Source organism: Bacillus rossius, chromosome 3 (assembly GCF_032445375.1).
Source record: "Bacillus rossius redtenbacheri isolate Brsri chromosome 3, Brsri_v3, whole genome shotgun sequence".
Taxonomy (NCBI): Eukaryota; Metazoa; Arthropoda; class Insecta; order Phasmatodea; family Bacillidae; genus Bacillus; species Bacillus rossius.
Genome location: NC_086332.1, coordinates 26664921 through 26685369, shown reverse-complemented (window position 1 = coordinate 26685369; position 20449 = coordinate 26664921). Strand labels below are relative to the sequence as shown.

General features: G+C 38.8%; 1 protein-coding gene across 1 annotated transcript in view; it reads left to right on the top strand.

The window, feature by feature from the left end:
- The window catches only part of LOC134530415 (fucose mutarotase-like), an 87581-nt gene extending 67402 nt beyond the window's left edge, over nucleotides 1–20179 (top strand). Inside the window, exons 2-4 of the mRNA XM_063365218.1 lie at nucleotides 4000–4142; nucleotides 7586–7761; nucleotides 20080–20179. Of these exons, the coding sequence (XP_063221288.1) occupies nucleotides 4000–4142; nucleotides 7586–7761; nucleotides 20080–20134 (374 nt within the window). The 3' untranslated portion in view covers nucleotides 20135–20179. The remainder of the gene's footprint in view (nucleotides 1–3999; nucleotides 4143–7585; nucleotides 7762–20079) is intronic.
- The last annotated feature ends 270 nt before the right edge of the window (nucleotides 20180–20449 follow it).

The window sequence follows — 20449 nt, the reverse complement described above, 5'->3', positions numbered from 1 at the left end:
AGGTCCAAAGGCAGGGTTTAGTATTTTTTCTTCAAGTATTTTTCACTTTTGTCTAAGCCGTTTCATTATATAGTTTGAAAATCAAATGATTTTTATGTTCGACGTAGCTGCTCCGGCAGCGAATTCTCGCGGCGGGTGCAGAAAATACGCGTGACTCGTTTCCAGAAATGTATTTGAGAACATAATTTGAATATATTTATCACGCTTAGCGTTATTTTAAAGAATTATACGTTAAATTTCGCGTCCGAGTTTCGTATTATAAGTTTATTTGAAAAATGAGAACACATGAATTTGCTCGTTACACATCACTGACGAGTACTGAAAGATTCGCTGACATGTTTTTTTACCTTCCGTGTGTTTGTGGTTCTGTTTCAGATATCACGGGCGTAAAAGGTTACGCAAGTAATTATAATTACGAAAACTTGCGCGTAATTTTGACAGCCATTGTATTACACTAAGTGAATATCCGTTGAAAATATTTGTAGCAGAAAAAAAAGTGAGTTCGAATTTTTTAAATAGTCCTTAAATAAAAAGAAAAAATTATGACGAACAACGGAAAAAATTACAACATAAGAGTTTATTAGTTGTTAAGGTGGCTTAACGACGGAGGTTGGGATATAACTATTGACCCTTTCACAACCGTGAAAGTTACGTAATTATAAAAGTTAGGTGAATGTAGAGAGTCGGAGGGGGTTCGGGTCGGAAAGCGGTTATAATGTTCTCGACAGGGGTCCGTGTCCTGGGGGTAGGCCCCAAGATGGGAGGAGAGGTCACATCGCGATGCAGATCGCTGGCAGCCTGGCACCACCTCCAGCTCCAGCAGCCAGCAGTTCCCCTCCCCGCTGCTGAGAGGAATGCCAGTCGCCAGACAGCGCCCTCCGCGCTTCCGGGAGCCTGACCTAGCGCAACGTCTGCGCGGGGGTCATCCTGCTCCGCTCCTGGAGTAACAGGCGATTTGCCTAAAGTCATTTCGCCTAAAGGCGTTTTGCCTAACCTCGAATTGCCTAACGGCTATTTGCCTAAAGGCGATTTGCCTAACGGCGTTTTGCCTAAAATGTTACTATGATGACAAAACCTCGTTTTGCCTAACGGAGGTTTGCCTAACGGAAAATTGCCTAACGGCGTTTTGCCTAACCTAACCTAAACTAAACTAACCTAACGGCGTTTTGCCTAAAATTAGGCAAAACGCCTTTAGGCAAAACGACACATGCCCCCGCTCCTGTCCTGGCCACGAAGCAAGGGAATCGTGGGAACAGTTTTTAAATGATTGTATTTCATGGAAGTGACTGACGACGGACCATCATCAGACGCGGGCTATCGCCATCTCCCCATTGCCCAGGGCGTCACAGTGTGGCGGTGGCGAGGTTAAAGAAGTGACTTCAACCACGCCATGGCGGGCCGTCTCCATTACATTCTCAACGCCACGTGTGGCAGTGTAGCCACGTGATGAGTAGTTGCTATGTGCCACGCGATAGAAAATGTGATCTTCAAAAATAATTTGTGTCTTCGTATTTCGGCTGTCGCTAACAAATCGCTTTGTGACCACAAAACATTTGGTCACGAAATAGAAAAATTCACGATACATCTGCTTTCTAGCAACTGCAGAGCTGTTACTTTTTTTTTTAATCAGTGACATTAAAGAACGAGCAAACAACTTCAGTGGGGAAGTATTCGCGTCTTCGCTGTGGGAAAATGAAATGCTACTGATTAATCAAATAAATTTCGATCTTGGAAGCGAGATATTTATAGTAAGATGAAGAATCCTAAAGGGTTATGTGATTCTTACATCTTATTTATAATCTATTAATTGTTGGTATTGAGGATTAAGGACTGTAAAAAGCACAATATACAAATTTTTATGGCGCTGCAGCCCTATCCATTGGCGAGTAATAGCAAAATGGATTGTGTGAAAATATTCTCCGTGCTCAAATTCCTATAGTACCAATTTTCATGGCGATCAGTTGAACTTTATAGAAGTTGATGCGCAGCAGAGCTATCTTGTGGCGAGTTATAGCAAAATATATAACATAAAAACCTTCTCCATGAAAAAAAAATAACAATTCGATATGTTAACTTTCATGGTGATCGGTCAAACGATGTCGGAGTTGATCAACGTCATATATACCAACATCCATATATATAGGTATATATATATATATATATATATATATAGATTTACTGCTGTTTGCTTAGTTTATTTGAAAAATTTAGACTGTAAAATGTAAAACTATAATATTTAATGTTAACATCATTATGTAAATTTGTTTTCATCACTAAAAATTAATTCACAAGGAAAGAAACAATAATCCCGTTTACAATAAACAGCCATTGCTTCGGCAGAACCGAATACAATTAGGACGTTTCCATACCAATGTGGGTTCGACCCAAACATACCTGCACAGAAAGATTTTTCTATACTTTAAAAAAAGATTTTTTTTTTGGAAACCATTTGCCAAAATAAATAATTTTTAATATAGTGTAACTTTGTACAACACATGTCAATGGATATATGAAATACGTTTCTTCGAGATTATACTGAGTATATATTACGAAAATTAGCGTATAATTTTATATTTTAATTGTAGTATTATTTAAGCATAACGTTTTTCAAACCATGGAAAAGATAAAAGATTTTTAAACTTTTTTGCTTTATTTTGTTGTATCAAGCTATTCAGGGAACGGTTTACAAATAACTTTATGGGACAACATAAAGCATGAATGCCCAGGTAAGAATTCGAATCCAGTATTACCGTGAACACTATTTTTGGTGATACAACTGTTTTACTGTAAATGTATAAATGTACAAATATCTGTAATTTTGCATGAATATTTATATTCCATTAAAATATATAGCCAGTCATGGGGACTGTCAACAGAAGTGAAAACTTAAAACTTTGTTTTTAAATGTGTAATATGACATAATTTATACGTCAAATGTACGTAAGAAAAAGATTTTGCTATTATATCAGTACTATGTCAGCATGATATCATTTATCCTTACATGATTTTTTAGTCACAGCAGATGTCAGGGGTATGTAAAAATTACGTAAAATTTCATTACCTATCTATGACGTACCAGTGATGTCAGACCTAGGTCATGTATTCACGTGGTCAAATTAACTTCACTTACTGCTACTACAGCATGTCGGTAATGCGAACTCACAAGATTTTACCCATACAAAAAAGAGTCCAACACGCACCTGATACAGTCGATTATATATATATATATAAAATGTATTAGTGTATATATGCGTATACATGTACACAGGCCGCTGCGATTCGCCAGTCTGGCGCAACACGTCACTAGCATGTCGGTGACGCGAACCCATATGTTTTGCGCCTACCAAAAATCGCTCAACGCGGCTAAAAAAGTTTTCACTTCAAAAAAAAAGTGTGCTTGGAATAACGCACTACAGAAGTGAAATTATTGTTTATATATTATTGGGCAAAGGAAACATAATTCTCTTTGGCTGAGGTCGCACATAAAAAAACAACATATGCAAGTATGCGATATGCGCAAGTATGCAAGTGTGCAAGTATTTGAGTGTGCAAGTATGCAAGTATACAAGTAAGCTACATCATTTCTACCTCTCCCCTCTCAGCCCTCTTCCGGTTCCCCCACCACGTACCTAACTATTCCCCTCCTCTCCCGATTCCCCCACCATGTACCTAACTATTACGCTCACGCGATCGGAATGTTCGCAACGCTAGCGAATTGCAGTCTTCTTAGCAAAGAAAGTCGTGCAGGGTGCATCAGCGTGGTTGCCCGGATGTGCTGAGCGCCGCCACGGCTGACTTTTTTTTTTTCCTAACCTAAGTTAAAACTAAGTGTGTAAGGGAGGGGTCTAGGTAGGGAAGACTCTAAGTGCGTCTCAGGGCAAGCCCTATACGCTCTAAACATGCGGGTTTCTAACCATGCAGAGAAGGTCACGTGCATCGTGTGCCAGGAGGGGATTGGCCAGCCCTGGCAGACGTAAGACGGCCGACGGGTTGTTGCAGTGCTGGCGGACGCCAACTACCCCTCGGCCTCGACGGCGCGGGCCCGCGGCGCCCGGGAGCTGCGCGCGGACTTTCACAGCGTCTCGGCGCTGCTCGACGCCATCTTGCAGTTCTTCCCGCTCGACACGTACGTGGACAAGCCGGTGAGCCCGCGCGTTTGCGCTTAGCGTTCCGATCCGAGGTCCCTCAACCTCTAGCGTTTATGATGGACTGCCGTGAGTGTGCACATATTACGTCCAGAATGACTCACAAAACAAGAAAAAGAGACATGGAAAATATATGTCGTATTAAATAACTTGTTTAGAAATGAGAATTTTTTTTTTGTTAAAACTTAGTTTTGAATATATAGCATGCGTTGAAAGTTATTACATCCATCCCAAAAGATGAAACAAATAATGTTTTTTTTTGAAGGAGAAAAAAATTTACTCTTACTACAAGAGGTGATATTTGGTTAAAATGTACTTGCGCCCTTTTGTTCCAACGTGCAGGAATAGAGACGACAATGGGGATATCGCGGGAGGAATCTGCCATGGGAAGTGATGACGGGAAAAAGCGGGAAACTGAGGATCCCAACCCGAGTCCTCACGAGTGCGAGGACAATGTCTTGCCACTGCGTCACTTCTCTTCGTCGGGACGCTTCATTCCTTCTCCGACCTTCCGCCGCTCAAGTCCTTCCTCCAACGAAGCAGAGACGGCGAGTGGTGATGAGATGGGAATGGAACTGAAATGGGAGAGCTGTGAGGAAACCTGCTGACTCACGGCAACTAGCGAGTATTGTATAGGTTTCACCCGGCCGGGAATCGAACTCTGACCGCCTTGGAGGAACGACCACCCAAACTACCGTGACAACCCCAGCAGCTTGATTCGTAGAGGATGTGTAACCTTTATTCATTTCGTAAATCCTATTTTAAACGTTTGTGCTTGCTAGAATTGTGCATCATTGTGATATTTAAATTCTGCCACGTTCGTTCTGGAATATTGCTTCTCATTCTGCCAAATAACAAATGTATGAACAAATGTTTATATCTATTAATGCACAGAAACAAAAATTGCTATTGGTATTTTTTCAAAAAAAAAAAAATTTTTTGGAAACCAGTTGCGATGGAATAGTTTGTAATACTACAACAAATATATTTTAATTTGTACAACACTTGGCTATGGTTATCTTTGCATACCTATATGAAATACTTTTTTGCGAGATAATACTGAGTATTTCTTACGAAAATTAACGCATAATTGTGTATTTTTTATGTTTCATTCAAGCATAATTTTTTTAAACCATTAAAAAATATGATAGAATATTCAATAATTGGAATTTATTTTGTTTTATTATGCTTATTAATGTGCTCGGTTAATAATGTTAAGAAAACTGTTTACAAATAACTTTAATAACTATGGGAGGGACCAGGACACTGCAGTGATGCAGTTGTTGTCTCGTGTAATACAATGTAATGTATTGTAATTTTACGTGACTGTTTCTTTTGAATTTACAAAAAAATATTGTGGCGCATCCCTGAGGCAGTGTACCGGGTGGCTGGAGATCGCTGAACCTCGGGAGGCCGTTAGCTGAAATCCTGGCCACTGCCGCGCGGTGTTAACTCGCCCTCGCTCCAACTTCTCGACGGCGGATCGCTGGCCGTCGCGCCGAGAAGACACCAGCTGTGCCATCGCTCTGTCAGTAGGGCCGTTAACTAATTACGAAACCCTGCCGTCACGTCCCGGAGCCGGAGTTCACTGCAGTGACGGCGGGTTTCATTCTGTGCCCGCGACGAAGCCTGAGTTTTCCCCTTTACGAACAAAAAAGGCTTTGCGACTTCTGGTTACGAGATAAAAAAATACGACCTACACTGTGTTTTTTTGGACGTGACCACGTCTAATAAATCGATGAACGCCGGCTGCACGCACGAAAAAGTGTCTCGTTACGCACATTGTCCCGTTACGCCGTGTCCCGTTACGCTCATTGTACGCTTGCGCCGCATCTATCTCTCTTCCACTCGATTGGAACAACCATCGATTTGACTTTTTCGAGGCACATTAAACTTGAAACACTCCCATTCGTTTCCTACTTTTCCTATCATCGTCCTATCATTGACAGAATAACACAGATTGGAAGAAGTTAAATAGCAAACATGTATCAAAGTTATAGTTAAAATAATCTCTTCGTTAAAGTAATAAGCATATTTGAATTAATGAGTGCAAATAAAAATAAAATTTATCAATTAAATTATAGATTTCATTTCCCTGCTTTGTATCCATACAAAATAGTGATAATTCAATAAAAAATATTCAATTTTATTCAGAAAAGTATGCAATCATTTCATCAATGTTTTGTAATGACGTTGTCACGTTAAGCTATCGTCCGTAAACCGACTTTACAGACAACCATTTTTTTTGCTTATGGAACAGAAATATCAACGTGAAATTACATCATATTTGTAAATTGGTACAGTTACATGAAAACAACTCTATCACTACTAAATAGCGTAATACTGGGATCTGAATCCTACCCGAGGATTTGTGCTTTGAGTTGTCCCAGATGCAATAGTTAAATTATTTATAAACCGTTCCCTAAACAGCTTTCCAGTATTAACTGAGCACAAAAATAATCATTACAAAACAAAATAAAGTCCAATTATTGAATATTGGATCATCTTTTCCATTATGCTTGAATAAGACATGAATTAAAACATAAAATTAAGCGCCAATTTCCTTAAGAAACACTCAGTATTATCTCGAAAAAGGTATTTCATATATGTAGCTAGGGACCGGAAAAATTCGCGGATTCAATGACCTCTAGGATAGCCTCCATTACCCTCTGCATTTTCTCAAGCAAACACGCGTGTTCATTGGGTACTAAATTGTGAGACGCGTCTCTCCACTGGGTGGCTTGTGATTCGACGCTTCTTTGGTCGATAGTCTCTCCATTGGCTCAAGAGAGCTCCGGTTAAACTGCGAGCCATTTAGCAGAACCAAGCAGAATATTGTACAGATGTTTGAATTTCAGCCTGTCGCGAAATTAATCCGCGAATTTTTCCGGTCTCTACATATGTATATGCAAAAAATAATCTTAGCAACGTTGTATAAAAGTTACAGTATCTTTCTTGTAGCATTAAAAAATTATAGTTTTAAAAAAGTAAAAAAAAACGCTCTTTATATAGAAAATCAAACTAAAAAGTAGAAAATAAATTTTAACAAATTTGAATTAAGAATAGTATAAAAATTAATAATAGTGCATATAAGAAAAAAATGTATTTTATTTTTAAAAAAAAGCGTGGGGTGCTTTTTAAAAAATTATCGAAATGATAATCCTTCTACTCATATATGTCAATAAAATATTTATAACTATTGACAATATGCACCCCACGAATAATGGAATAATCTTATCAAATTAGTGTATAGTGTAAATCTACAAAGTTTGAATGAAATCTGGCCGTTTAAAGTGGGTCAAAATCGCACCCAAAGGAGTCGGTTACAAACATACAGGTGAAGCTATCATAAAGCGTGTAAAAACATTTCTCGGCAACTGGTTCACAAATGTATCCGTTGTAAAAGCAATGACCAAGTGGCGGCCGGGTTGTCGCGCCAGGTGGCGGTGATGCGGCCCACGGCCTCGGACCGGCAGAAGGGCGTCACCGTGGACATCTGGGACCGCTACAAGGACGTGATGCGCAGCAGGACTGGCCGCAGCTGGGGGTTCGACGAGCTGGAGCGCTTCGACTTCTACGAGCGCGCCAAGGGCGCCTACGCCGTGGTGCAGACCGGGTAACTGGCGGCCCTGCCACAGAGGGAAAAAGGTTTTTTTTTTTCGAATCGAACAAATATTTGCTTACATATATGGCCAAACAAATATCTACTTGGTGGAACAAAACATCGTGTTAGCTCAACCAAACTCGGTAAGTAACAAAAAATAATTTGTTGCAACCTAACCAAATATATCATTTCAGTTGACGAAATCATTTTGTTGGGTCAACAGTATCTTTCCCACTACGAAATATTTGTTTGAATTTAACAAAATTATATTTATTTAGCCATATATTAACAAATATTTTGTTGAGGCGAACAAACCTTTCTCTCAGTGTGCGGGGGTTGGCCCCTCCCACCCGGCCACACTCCCAGCTCCAGAAGAAACCACGCCATTTAAAAACTGCTTAAAAAAACCCGCCAATATCTGCAAAATGTCACTCAAGAATAAAAATAATAAAATCACATATTAAGATTTCAAAAACATTTGGGGGGGGGGGGGATGGTAGCAGTAGAGCTGGTACAAGGATGTCTAACCTCCTTGGGACAGAGGGTGTAGGGTGTTGACAGAAAAAAAAAAGTTTTATTCATCCCACATCGTTTCAGGTTTATTTACGGTAAATTATGACCAACACATAAATGAATAAATAAATAAATAAATAATGTAAATAATGTCAAACTACTCCGTTCACAATAAATAAATAAATACTGGGTGGTTCTGTTTCCGTATTTCGTTTTTAAAATGTATTATCAGGAGGGTTAACGGGTCCAAAACACCCGGCACAGATTTCTTGAAAGCACACATGTAAGGTTGTGGTTACCGCTCAGACGAAAATACCATGTGCCAGTTCAGAGCCTTTCGCTTAGAGGCGACACCGCGCTGGAAGATCCAGCGAGCGTCGCACCTATCATCCCTCCTCATTAACACAGAGATATATCCCTTCTGCCAGATTCAAGTTTCAAACAAATACTTGGTCTATTTTCAGCACGCATTTGAAGCACTTTCCACTACGTAGGCTGTACCTTCCTGGGCTTGAGCCGCGCCTGGATGTAGTTCTTCACTGGAGTTTCAGACGCACATTGCAGTTGCCATCTTCAGGGTGCTAGTAAGGGAATGGCGACTGAAATGCATGCCGAACTATATAGTATTTGGTTGAGTATAGAGAATAAGAAGCTGGGAAGGGGGGGGGGGGGGTTAGCTTTCCGATCACAGCCTGTTTGGTGATCCGAACCTAACCTACAACCGTGGGTATTTGATTTCTTTAAAAATTGTGTTTTTTAGAAGGCGTTCATATAACATAAAGAATATGCCTGCCGAATTTAAATGTTGTAGATCTTATAGTCCCAATTAACTGACGATCTCATTTGTTATAGTATACATCACTGCATTATTAAATATAAGTTTACTGAAGTAATTTTGAGCAAAATTTGGTGATTAGTTCTTGGTTTAGTAAATTTCAGCGAATCCGTGATCTTGTGCATTTGCTACCAATGTTTTTAGGTGTGTTGATTTTGATAACTATATGATACTAAATTATTTCATTTCTTCTAAACAAGTTTTCATTTTACATCACTCAACTAATTTGATAATTCTTATTTAATATATATTTCAATTTTTTTTCTTTATTTATTCTGTGCAACGTCACACTATTTTATTCAGAGTATTGCGAGGAGTGTGCTACATAATATAAATAAACCAAATCACTTAATATGTTTTAGATAGCAACGTTAATATTTTCAAATATTATTTTTTTACCGTGTAACGTTCGGATAATACTTAAAACGCTGTTTATTTCTTTCGTTTCGTCTATAAGCCAGCCGTCCATGAATGCTATGCCCTTGCCAACACACTCTCTTGAACTGTAATCATTTGTGTGGGTATCATAACCAAGGAACCGTGTAAAAAATAATCCGAAACCACCTCCGCGACCGTTAAAATTAAACTGCTCTTCTCAACTGGAAGAAGAAACATAAAATTTTTACAGCTTCTGGGCTGCGTTTTGTTAAAAAAAAAAAAAGATAACTTACAAGAGAGAACTATTTTTACGGCCTTTTTAAGAACGCATTGGATAACTAACAGTTTTTATGAACATTTTAACGCATCGCTGGTCCATTCTTTGACTCAGGTACATTATTGGTTTTATTAGTAAGAAAAAATATTCTTTTCAATTATTAAATAATTTAGGCTCAAATCTATGAAATACATAATTAACTGAAGGCTTATTTTTTGTTAGTCGTGTCATCTATTATGCGAAATACCTTAAACATGAAGCACATATATTAATTACATGTTATGCATCATATACACTTATGTTTCAACCATGTGAGATACATTATGTGAGATTTCATCTACGAGTGATTATTCACTGGAGAACCAAACATTGTACTTGTTTTTCGTAATCACTTACCTGGCTGCATAACGTGTGTTTGCGTAAGGATAACCTTTGTCTCGGTGTGAGGTGGAGCATGGGATAAGTGTTAAGAAAGTTCTGGCCTTACCATCCTGATGTAGGGTTTACATGGTTTCCTGAAATAACCTTTCAGGGAGTACTGTACCATGGTCTATTCCGGTCATAAATAATTCTGATTTGTTTAGTGTTCTCCCGCTTCTAATGATCTCGCTGTCCAGTAAACAAAAAGTTCAAGTAAAAACAATACATACAACAATATAGTATTTTCGTAACGCTTGCATTTTCGAAAGAAAACAATTAAAATATAAGTACTGACCTGTAAGTTAGCTAAAAAAACATTTAGTACTGTAAAAATTGGACATGTTTAAACGATATTTTTATCATTAGTATTTCATAAATGCATGTAAATTTAAATATTAAATATGATAACTTGTCAATTTATGTTGTCATAGTATTGAGTATGAGTATTTGAGCGACCCAGTACCTAGACAGATATGTTTCATCTAGAGGTTTCTATTTTGATTCAATTTATCTTTGATTTTCGTTTCTCTATATATTTTTCTTGTCTGATTGTAGCTATTCATCAATTCACATTTTGTTACATTCGCCTATGTACACCTTTACTAATCTCGCCAAGTAGGAATTCCCGAATCTCTCATAGTCTCTCTTGGGATGGTTGTTCGTTGGCCAGCGAATGAACTTGAGCAGTGCTGAGAAACAGGAATGGATGGTCGAGTCTAGGCCTCTGACGGGGCAAGACGTCTCCCGCGCGTGGGCTGTCCCGAGGTATCGGGGCGCCGCCCTGGGGACAGCGAGACACACGACGACCCCTCGATCTCACTTGGGCAGCCGCCACGGTCCTGGTGCGAGATCGCGCACTTGCCTCAAGGATCCTTCAGAGCTGAGACGTTTCCTGATGTCATCGTTGGTGAGACCTATCCTATTCTAGGAATGTTCAGCCAACCCGGAGGAGGACATCTGTGTTACAGACTACAGCTTCTCACTTAAGTCGTAGTGATAGACACTTTCCTAGGTTCGTTCGAGTTGTCCTGAATCAACGAGGGACAGGTCCAGAGGTCCTGAACTCCAAAAATCTTCATTTATACTCCTTGAGCTAAGCAGCATGAAATGACTCGGGAATTGTGTGTAATACTAGAGGCAGATAGTCTCTCTAAGACCACATTGAGCCGTTATACATAGTAGGTATTGTTCAGCTGAATACTTGGGTCGTTCAGCAAACTATCATAGTCTGTCAAACTATCTAAATATTAACTTTCAGTTAAAGTAATTATTTAAACTATTAAGTAGAAACTTTTCCATTGTGAACTACAAAGAATGTTTTCTTAAACGAATGAATTTATTACGTATTAATTTCATTGATTATATATATAGAAAACCGAATTAAACCTAACACATTACATTTAATTTCAACATTTTTTTATTGTTTTATGTTTGCTGTTGAGACTCATACGAGGCATGGACATACTGAATAATTAATAAGCGTTTATTATGTGAGTATATTGTTTATAGACTTTTATCTGTACATAATACACACACAATTTTTCTCTTTTACAACTATTATATCAAGTGGTGTGAGAAAAAATATTATATTAAATATCCTATATACTATTTTCATTATATCACTTTGATATTTACACTACAGTGCCTAAGTTAAATACTTTAGTATTACGTTGTGGCGATATGAAATAATTGTTTATTTTTGCAGATAAGCTAGTACTTGAATAGGGATTTTAGCTAGTCATATTTTCCTAATGTGAAGGGAACCATCAAACGCGGAAACTTTCGTATCGTTTTATAATTCACTTCAAATATTTCGTTTGAAAAAAAAAAGATGCTTGACATTAAATATCGTACCACACAATAATATTTCCTGTATTGGTGACAGCTATAATTTCTCTAGTGAAATTGAAAAAAAAAATTGTATTAACTTTTAAATCAATAGTGCAGATGTGACTAAACTAACGATATCGATGTGGAAATTCTCCTCCGCACTGTATCGGAACGACAGCATCTGCCACGCCGAACTGCGTATCGCTACAAAAAAAAAGTTCGGATTCTTACCCGGGAATTTATGGTTTGTGTTGTCCCACTGCCTTCAGTGGTTAAAATTATTTGTAAACCTTTCCGTGAATAGCTTTCCAGTATTAACGGCGCACATTAATAAGCATGATTAAAAAATCAAGGCCAATTTGTTTTTAAAAATTATTTCATCTTTCCCAAGGTTTAAAAAAAAATTACTAAACATCAATCAACATTTAAGAATTTTCGAAAGCGCAATTACTAGAGACCTGCAAAATTCGCGGATTCATTCCGTGATAGAATAGAATTCAAACACATATACCTCTTAGATAATTTTGCTATTGGCTTACTGTTCATCTGGACGAATCTCAACCAGTTGTAAACCCTCAACCAAAGAAGGATCGAATCACAGACAAACCACCTTAAGACGACTTACAAGTCGGCAGCCAATGAACTTGCGCTATTTGCCCGAGTGTACAGGGGCATGTGCAGTCTATCCTGAAGACCATCGAAACCGGTGAATTTTGCAGGTCTCTAGCAATTACATGTATTCAGTATTGTTTCAAAAAGTAAAAAAAAAAAAGTATTTCATATATGCATAAATAACCATAGCAATTTGTTGTAAACATTTACAGTAGTTTTGTTGCAGTACTAAAAATTAATTCTCGGCAACTGGTTCCCAAAGGTACAAAACAACACGTGTCCGGTGTGCGCTGGGAAGCTAGCGGCACGCAGGGCAGAAGTGGGCGGGGCCTGCCTCGTCTCGCGGTGTCCGCGGTGAACACACAGGCGGGCAGCCGCGCCCCTGCTGAGCCGGTGTGGGGGGGAGGGGGGAGAGAGCGAGCGTCCTGTAATCTGGTCGCCGGCCGCGTCTCCGCCTGATTGGCTCTCTCCGTGTGCGGTCCGCGTGTCGGCGCGCTGTGGTTGGACCGCGTTTCTCTTTGTCGGCTCGGTCCACCGCCCAGCCGTCTTTACGAAGCAACTGCGCTATCAACATACGTGAACCAGTGCCGGGCAAGCCCTGTGCTGCCAGCACAGGCGAGGGTGCGAAAAATAACCTAGTGGTTATGCGAGAGCCTTTTTTTTTATTTTCAACCCTCCGATGTGCTACAAAAATAAAAGGCAAATATTCATAACATTATGATTTTTACTACTAAAAGTTCAACTGGGTCTTACTTATTTTTGTACACAATCGCCAAACCAATCGAAACAGTTCTCATAACACAAGTTTCTCAATGCCTTCTGCGCCTGGACCTCCCTCTCCTTCACGACGATACTGTGAGGCGGGTGGACTAATCTCTAGGCGTACTGGCTCCCGAGTCGAGAATTATGGCAAGAGATCCTAATTGTGGGGCAAAACACACAAAATAGTTTTTAAAGGGGTTCTTAATTAAAAACTTTTTTTACAATTTTGTTTTATCATTTCGTATATATCAGAAATAATTTTCATTTGCACAGTATTAAAAGAAAATTAATTTTTAATAAATTATATATGTAATTATATTAAATTAAAGTGTTTCAGCGGGTGCCTTAGGAGCCTTACAACCAACTAGTTAGTTAATAGTTAAAGTATTTTATTTTCTGGCAATAATTTTTTACTTCTATCAGCAAATTTCAAGAACTAGAAGTGTATTTTTACAATAAAACTGAAAACGAATTTTGTAGCTTACAATTAAAATGCTGTTATAGCGATTTTGCTCATTCAGCACGTCTCTTCTGCTGTCTGTGAGACTGGCGTGACGACAACGGCAGATTTATCACACGGTAATCGTTTTAGCTGTCCGGTAGAACCTTTTAATGTATTTGTTCAAACAAAGTATTTAAAAATCCACGTATGTGACGGTTCAGGCAGGATTTGACGCTCCATGATAATTTTTTTTTATTTCCTCGTCATTATTATTAGTTAAGGGCTATTTCTGCAAAAAATCAACACTATACCTCTTCTGAATTTGTTGTACTATCAAAACTATTATCAACATACCTACATTTACCAAGAGTGATATAGTAATTGCTGTAAAAAATGTCGCGCAAGTGATAACATACATACAAACAACTTCGCGAGATCTTACACCCATTACATACCACTGAGTAAATATTTATTGAAAATATTTGTGTCAGAACATCAAATGCAAGAGATGTTTAGTGTTTAGTTTTACAGAAATAGCCCTTAACTAATAATAATGACGAGAAAAATGAAGAAAAAAATCCCCATGGCGAGTGAGACTCCACTTTAAGAGGCCGCGCCTCAGAATACTTAAGTCAGGTCCCGACTCACGCATGCGTGCCTACGCGCAGAGCCATACGAAGTCACGGGGAATAAATAAAGGTATCTTAACCTCATAACTTTTCTTCCGATTATTATTGGTGAAAAAAAACTATTTGCACATGGAGCTGCACTCGCGTTCCATAGCACCTGGGTTCAAAACCCGGCCCTAGCATCCTGATTCCGGCTTTCCGCTGTTTCCCGAAATAAATCCACGCGAATGTGGGGATCGCAAATTACTTCACACCGCGCCGATACCTGCCCGATGTCCCTGAACGATGTCCTCCTCCGAAGATCACTGTACCTCAATGATTCTACACGTGTCCTTATTACGTGCCAGAAACGTCCGCGACGTCTTTGCATTCAAACGATTACTCAAACACTCTGTTCCTATGATCATAACGCATGTTTACAATTTGTGTGACTTCTTCTAAAATGGTAAATACGGCTCTCTAGTCGCAGTTCTTTAACACGATTGCTAATTTCATCACTATTTGACTTCTTCATTGGAAACATAAAGTAAAAAAAAAAACTTCATTGACGTTTCTGCCAGCCCATAAATAATCTGCGTGCAAAAGCTTCGGCGTGAATATTTAAACCACGCCGTTGATTGGCACGTGACAGCCGCCCTTAGGTAAATAAATCTGCATTAAAAAAATAAGTCTTGTGGCTGTTACTAAGTAACTTGGTTAGGATGGACCTCATCAAAAATATTTTGTGTCGGCCACTAAAATGTCCCCCCATCCCCACTCCCGTGTTTTTAATTTGGTTTATAAGCTGCTTCATAGTTAGCTCCACGACATAAAAAATGAAACGTTAAAACGCTTTACAAAGTAGATATTCTAAACGACACTGACTCCGCCTGGTAGCGCCTCAGCCCTAAAATACGTAAAACAAGCGGATTCCCTTAGGCCCGGCGAAACCTCGGTTTAGCGGCGGGATTTCATTAGTGTTTGCAACCTTGCAAAATGAAAGTGAGAAAATGAAGAGCTAGTGAGTGAGCCGTGAAACTGAAATATTGCACAACGCCGGAATTCTAAAACATTGTAATATTCTCTCAGTTTTAACCAACTTTGGCTACTTTTTTTTTAATTGCGCGTCCGAGTTCATGTTTAACCAGAACACCAACTGTGTCAGGTCACCGACGAAATGACAAATTAGCACTGGCAAACGAAACAAAAGTATATAGGTACTTCTTGATGGATACATTTTTACGAAATATATATTTATTTTACTAGCCTATTTTATGTGGCGAAATTAAGGCCTTGTATTACGCTTAACCAAGTAAATGTTTTACAAAGTACATGTGAATTGAAAGTAAAACAAAACTTATAGATGACTAAGTTAACTTAAATTAAAACAACCATCAAGAAAATGAAAACAAACTTGTAAATACATTACAATTTAAGTAAGAAATTACTAGCAAGTATTAAAACAATAATACGAATTAAAACACGTACGATGATAAAAGTGATTTACTGTAATATGTCATATTAAAAATAAAATAAAAATAATAATTGACAACATTACAAAAAGAGGATTAAAATTTATTTAATAGTATAATTTTAACAAAAGTAAAAATGTTGTTTTGATATAACATTTTATAAAATCAACCAAGTACATAAACTATCCTAAAAATACTAATACATTTTATCACAATAATTTACACATATTCACACTCATTTAACCACACATCCCTGATACCTCTGCTAAACCTCAGCATGGGAGTTTAGTAAACAACTGAATAATGCTTTCTTAAACATCTAAAGGTAATAATGAAGCCCGTTAATTTCAGAAACGTACATAAGCCCATAAGCCACAGAAAAAGGTTTTGTGTGTGTTTGCGGAATGAGTGAAGAGCATTATTTCCCTGAGAACGTGTCTCTATACTATGTCGGGAAGCAAAGTATTTAAACTTGTTGATGTTCTCTTAAGCAGTATAGGTAGTAGAAGAATCGTCTTTTGTAAATTTTTAGCCCAGATAGCTGGTTGCAGTATGCAGAGATATGCTGACCACTATTATAAATAAAACAGACACCGTGTTCCGAATGAACTGAAACATTTTGCACTGTTCCTAAGTTACATCGTCATAAACTGCATTGCCGTAATAAAAAATCGGGATTATGAGATACGAAACTAAATATTCTTAACACAGGTTGTCAGCAGTTTTTTCAGGCGTTTGAGGTTACGCGAACTAACAAGCGCCTCTCTACTGATCAACAACAACAACGAATGCTTAAACCAGCTCAGTGAACTAGTAAGTGAACTGCTAGTAAAATATCCAGTTTTTTTTAAAACTTAAGGTTGTATTAGGAATGCTTACAGACAGTCCTTAGAACTATTACGTGTGTGTAAGAAAGGTTGTTTTGCAAACCGTTATTTATCTCTCAGCAGCATCCTCATTTTAACTTTATTATACCATTAATTAAACCATGAGGTAGAACACCTGACAATTTCCTTTGATGTGTGACCTTGTGTTCAGGCTGCTGGGTGAAACCTCAAAACATGGAATTTTAAACGGGTTTGCAAGTGGCTGAGCGCTTCAGAACTTGCCGTCATGGGTAGAGACCGGAAAAATTCGCGATTTCAAATCCCTAAAGGATAGACTCCACGATCATCTACACACTCGTTCAAATTACGTCTGCTGATTGGTTACCGACTCGTAACACCTGTTGACTGGAATGATCGTGATTCGCTAATTCTTCTGTTAAAGATTTTTCATTGGCCCAGAGTCCTTCAGATAAACTGTGGCCCAATCACTGAAGCAAAATAATGTCAAAAGTATTTGGACTCTATCCTATCGCGAAATGAATCCGCGAATTTTACAGGTTTCTAGTCATGGGCCGTTGTGCAGCCTGGCTACTGATGTTTAAACTGTGTACGGCACCCCGTCTGCATGCCCGCTGTCGCAGTTGTTCGCAGCGCTGTTTGCAGCACACCCTGACAGTGGCGAATGTCTAGCTCCTGGATGCTTAGACAGTCCGCCTGCCAGGGGCGCTGGGCGGGAAGGCACACGCGCCTCTACATGACGTAGATTCATGTTTCCAACTATGCTGCCACCATGAGCTGTTATAAACCTTGGAATGTGCATTCGGTTACAGATGATACTCCGGCAAACAACCAACTTGCAATGTCAATAGATGGCTTTGTGCAAAACATATTTAGGTAACTGCTACCCTGAAGATTGCGACTGCAATTTCGACCGAAACGTCGGTGAAATATCCGTCTCCGATGTCGCTAGAACCCTCCATCATAGCTACTTCGAATTTAAATGCAATTTTAATTAGCTGTTAAACACTTACTCATTGTCACTCGGACAAACCACAAAACGCCCGACCAACTTCCGTCTGCCGTGACACTTTTGGACAGTTTTCTGGCCGACGAGCCGTTCAGTGTTGTACGAGAATGTTTCCCACTGCTTAGCTTGAGCGCACGGTCTGCATCCATGTTGGGTCTGCGGGAGAAACGGCGCAGCATTTCCGGCACGCGGTCTCCATTTTGCAGCTCGTTACCTCGCGGTCACGCCTCCCGGGCTGATTGGCCGAGCGGCTTTTTTTACCCCGTCGGCTGCGGCCAATGCAAACGTAAAGCTGCTCAGGATACTTGGAGGGGGAGGGGGGTAAGAACTGTCCCTCCGTGTGTGCGTGTGTGCTAGGCGCGGAGGGGGAAGCAACTTCTTACTTTGCGGCTGGAGGCGGAACTGGCCGGCAAGTAGCGCCGGCAACTTTTTACCACCAAGCCCCCGGCAGTCCAGTCTCCCGCCCGGATACGGGAGCTTTCAAACTTACAGCGCTTTCTTTCCGACAACAAGAATAATCAAAGTAACAGATATCGTGTTGAGATAGATGGCTTTGCATGCAATATGTCCCTGAGTCGCCTTCAACGAAATGTGCTCGTGATTAACATCACTGCACAATACATTCACGATATGCTAGAACTACTTTCTAGACTTCAGACTTCAGAGACACTACTGTTTGTGCTATTAGCAGTGGCTATCTTAAAGGAGGGAGTTGCAATAAAAACATGTATTTTAGAGGTCTTAATTCTTATTCACAACCGAATACTAAAATTTGTCTATATTAATAAAAGAGATTGCATTCCTGGAGCGGAGACGAAACACACGTTGAAATTTTTTTCATTTAAAATTATATTTATTTTTTAATTAATTCGATATTTTAAAGAGTTTTTATTACGTTTTCTTAATTATATCCGCTTCTATTCATCCTAAAATTATGATAATTATGGCATTATGTACATCTCGACGGAGTGAGTAAAATAAAGCCATTTTCATATTTATACCTTAATTTACCAAATTTGGTGAATTTTTGAACTATTTTACGAAAACCGTCCCCTCCTCTCCGTTTTATTCTATATTAAAGTGCATCCAGAAATCTTACGACCAGAACATCTAAAAACTCTCACAAAATAAATAAAAATGACGTTTCGCCTTCGTCATAAATAATTATGATCTTAAAGTTTTAAATAAAAAACTGAGTTATGTCACTGCCGTACTTTCGGTTTGCCTGCTATGAATAGTTTGTACGGCATCAGTTAAAATTAAATGGGCCAATAATGAGATACAAAATTCACTCAGCTACAGAGTGATCTTTGAACATATCAAAATAAAGAATGGTAAAATATTTAACATAGAATCATTGAGGTTCATAAGTAGCACTAAGGGAAAATCGCACCCTTCATGCACAATAAGTAGTGCGAGAGATGTAGACTTCCGTAGCGAAGCACGCTAACATCATCTAGTAGTACATATAATCCATATTATTAATAATATTTAGAGAATACATATATAATTAATATTTTAATATTGTCCGTTAATAGAGAAACTGTAATGGTAGGGCGAATGTTAAAAATAATGATGAGCGTTAAAGTGGAAGAGAAGGCGAATTTCTTCCCCATCTAGCGTCTTTGTGACGTTTAGTTTCAAGTACAGAGTAAATGGTGCCGTCTGTTGCCAGACTGATTCCACCCCAGATTGTTAGCATTAAAAATCTTGTTTTGTGTACCATATTTAATTCTAATGAGTTTTATATTTTTAATTTTACTATTTGTGAATTTTTTTAAGGTAGTAAATTAGTGTATATTTGCAGTATTGTTACATCTGGAGTAATTCTGTCAATAAATAATTAAATACTAAGCACTTATTACTAATTCACAGCAGAAACTGTTTGTAGCAGCCAGTCACTATTAATAACAGGGCAGTCCATTAAATTATGTTCTATGTTCAAACGAGCAAATATTTTCCATTTTAAACAAATTGTTGCCAAAAGGAGTTGGAACCAAGATGGCTTATTTCAGTTACAACTTCTTAGAAATCAAAATGGAATATTATCAGATAGTGATCTTGATGAAAAATACAACAGGAAAAACATTTTCTTTCCAATTTTACTTTACAAAATAAAGTGTTTCAGATACATTAAAAAATGTTTTTTCATTACACTACAAAGTTGTGTCTATAACTTTCGTGCTTTGAGGTGTAAATCTGGCAACAGAGCACACCGACTCAAGAGAGAGAGAGAGAGAGAGAGAGAGAGGAACCTAAGGACGAGACGCTCTGTACGCAGACTCCACGTAGGATTGTAACGCGTGTCCGCCTCTGCCGTGTTGCAGGGAGACGGCGCTGTACTCCAACGTGATCCTGAAGAAGGGAGCCATCGCCGACTGACACCTCGTGCACGCCTGACGCGCCAATAAACGGAACAAACAAGCACCCCTGTGTTTCTCTGCCCTTCACTCCTGGCGCTGTTTGGTTCTGCGGCCGGCCGCTAGGTGCCGGGGGAAACACCTTGTTTACCCTCACAATGGGAGGGATACAAGTGACTCACCTTTGCAGGCTTAAGGAAGTAGTACATTTAATTGTTTTGCTTCCATGATTTCATTTAAAATCTCAATATTTAAATAATTCAGAAACATAAATAAAATTGAATTGTTTATAAAATGGTTTTGAGAAACTTAATGGCCAATTTGTATGTCAATCGTG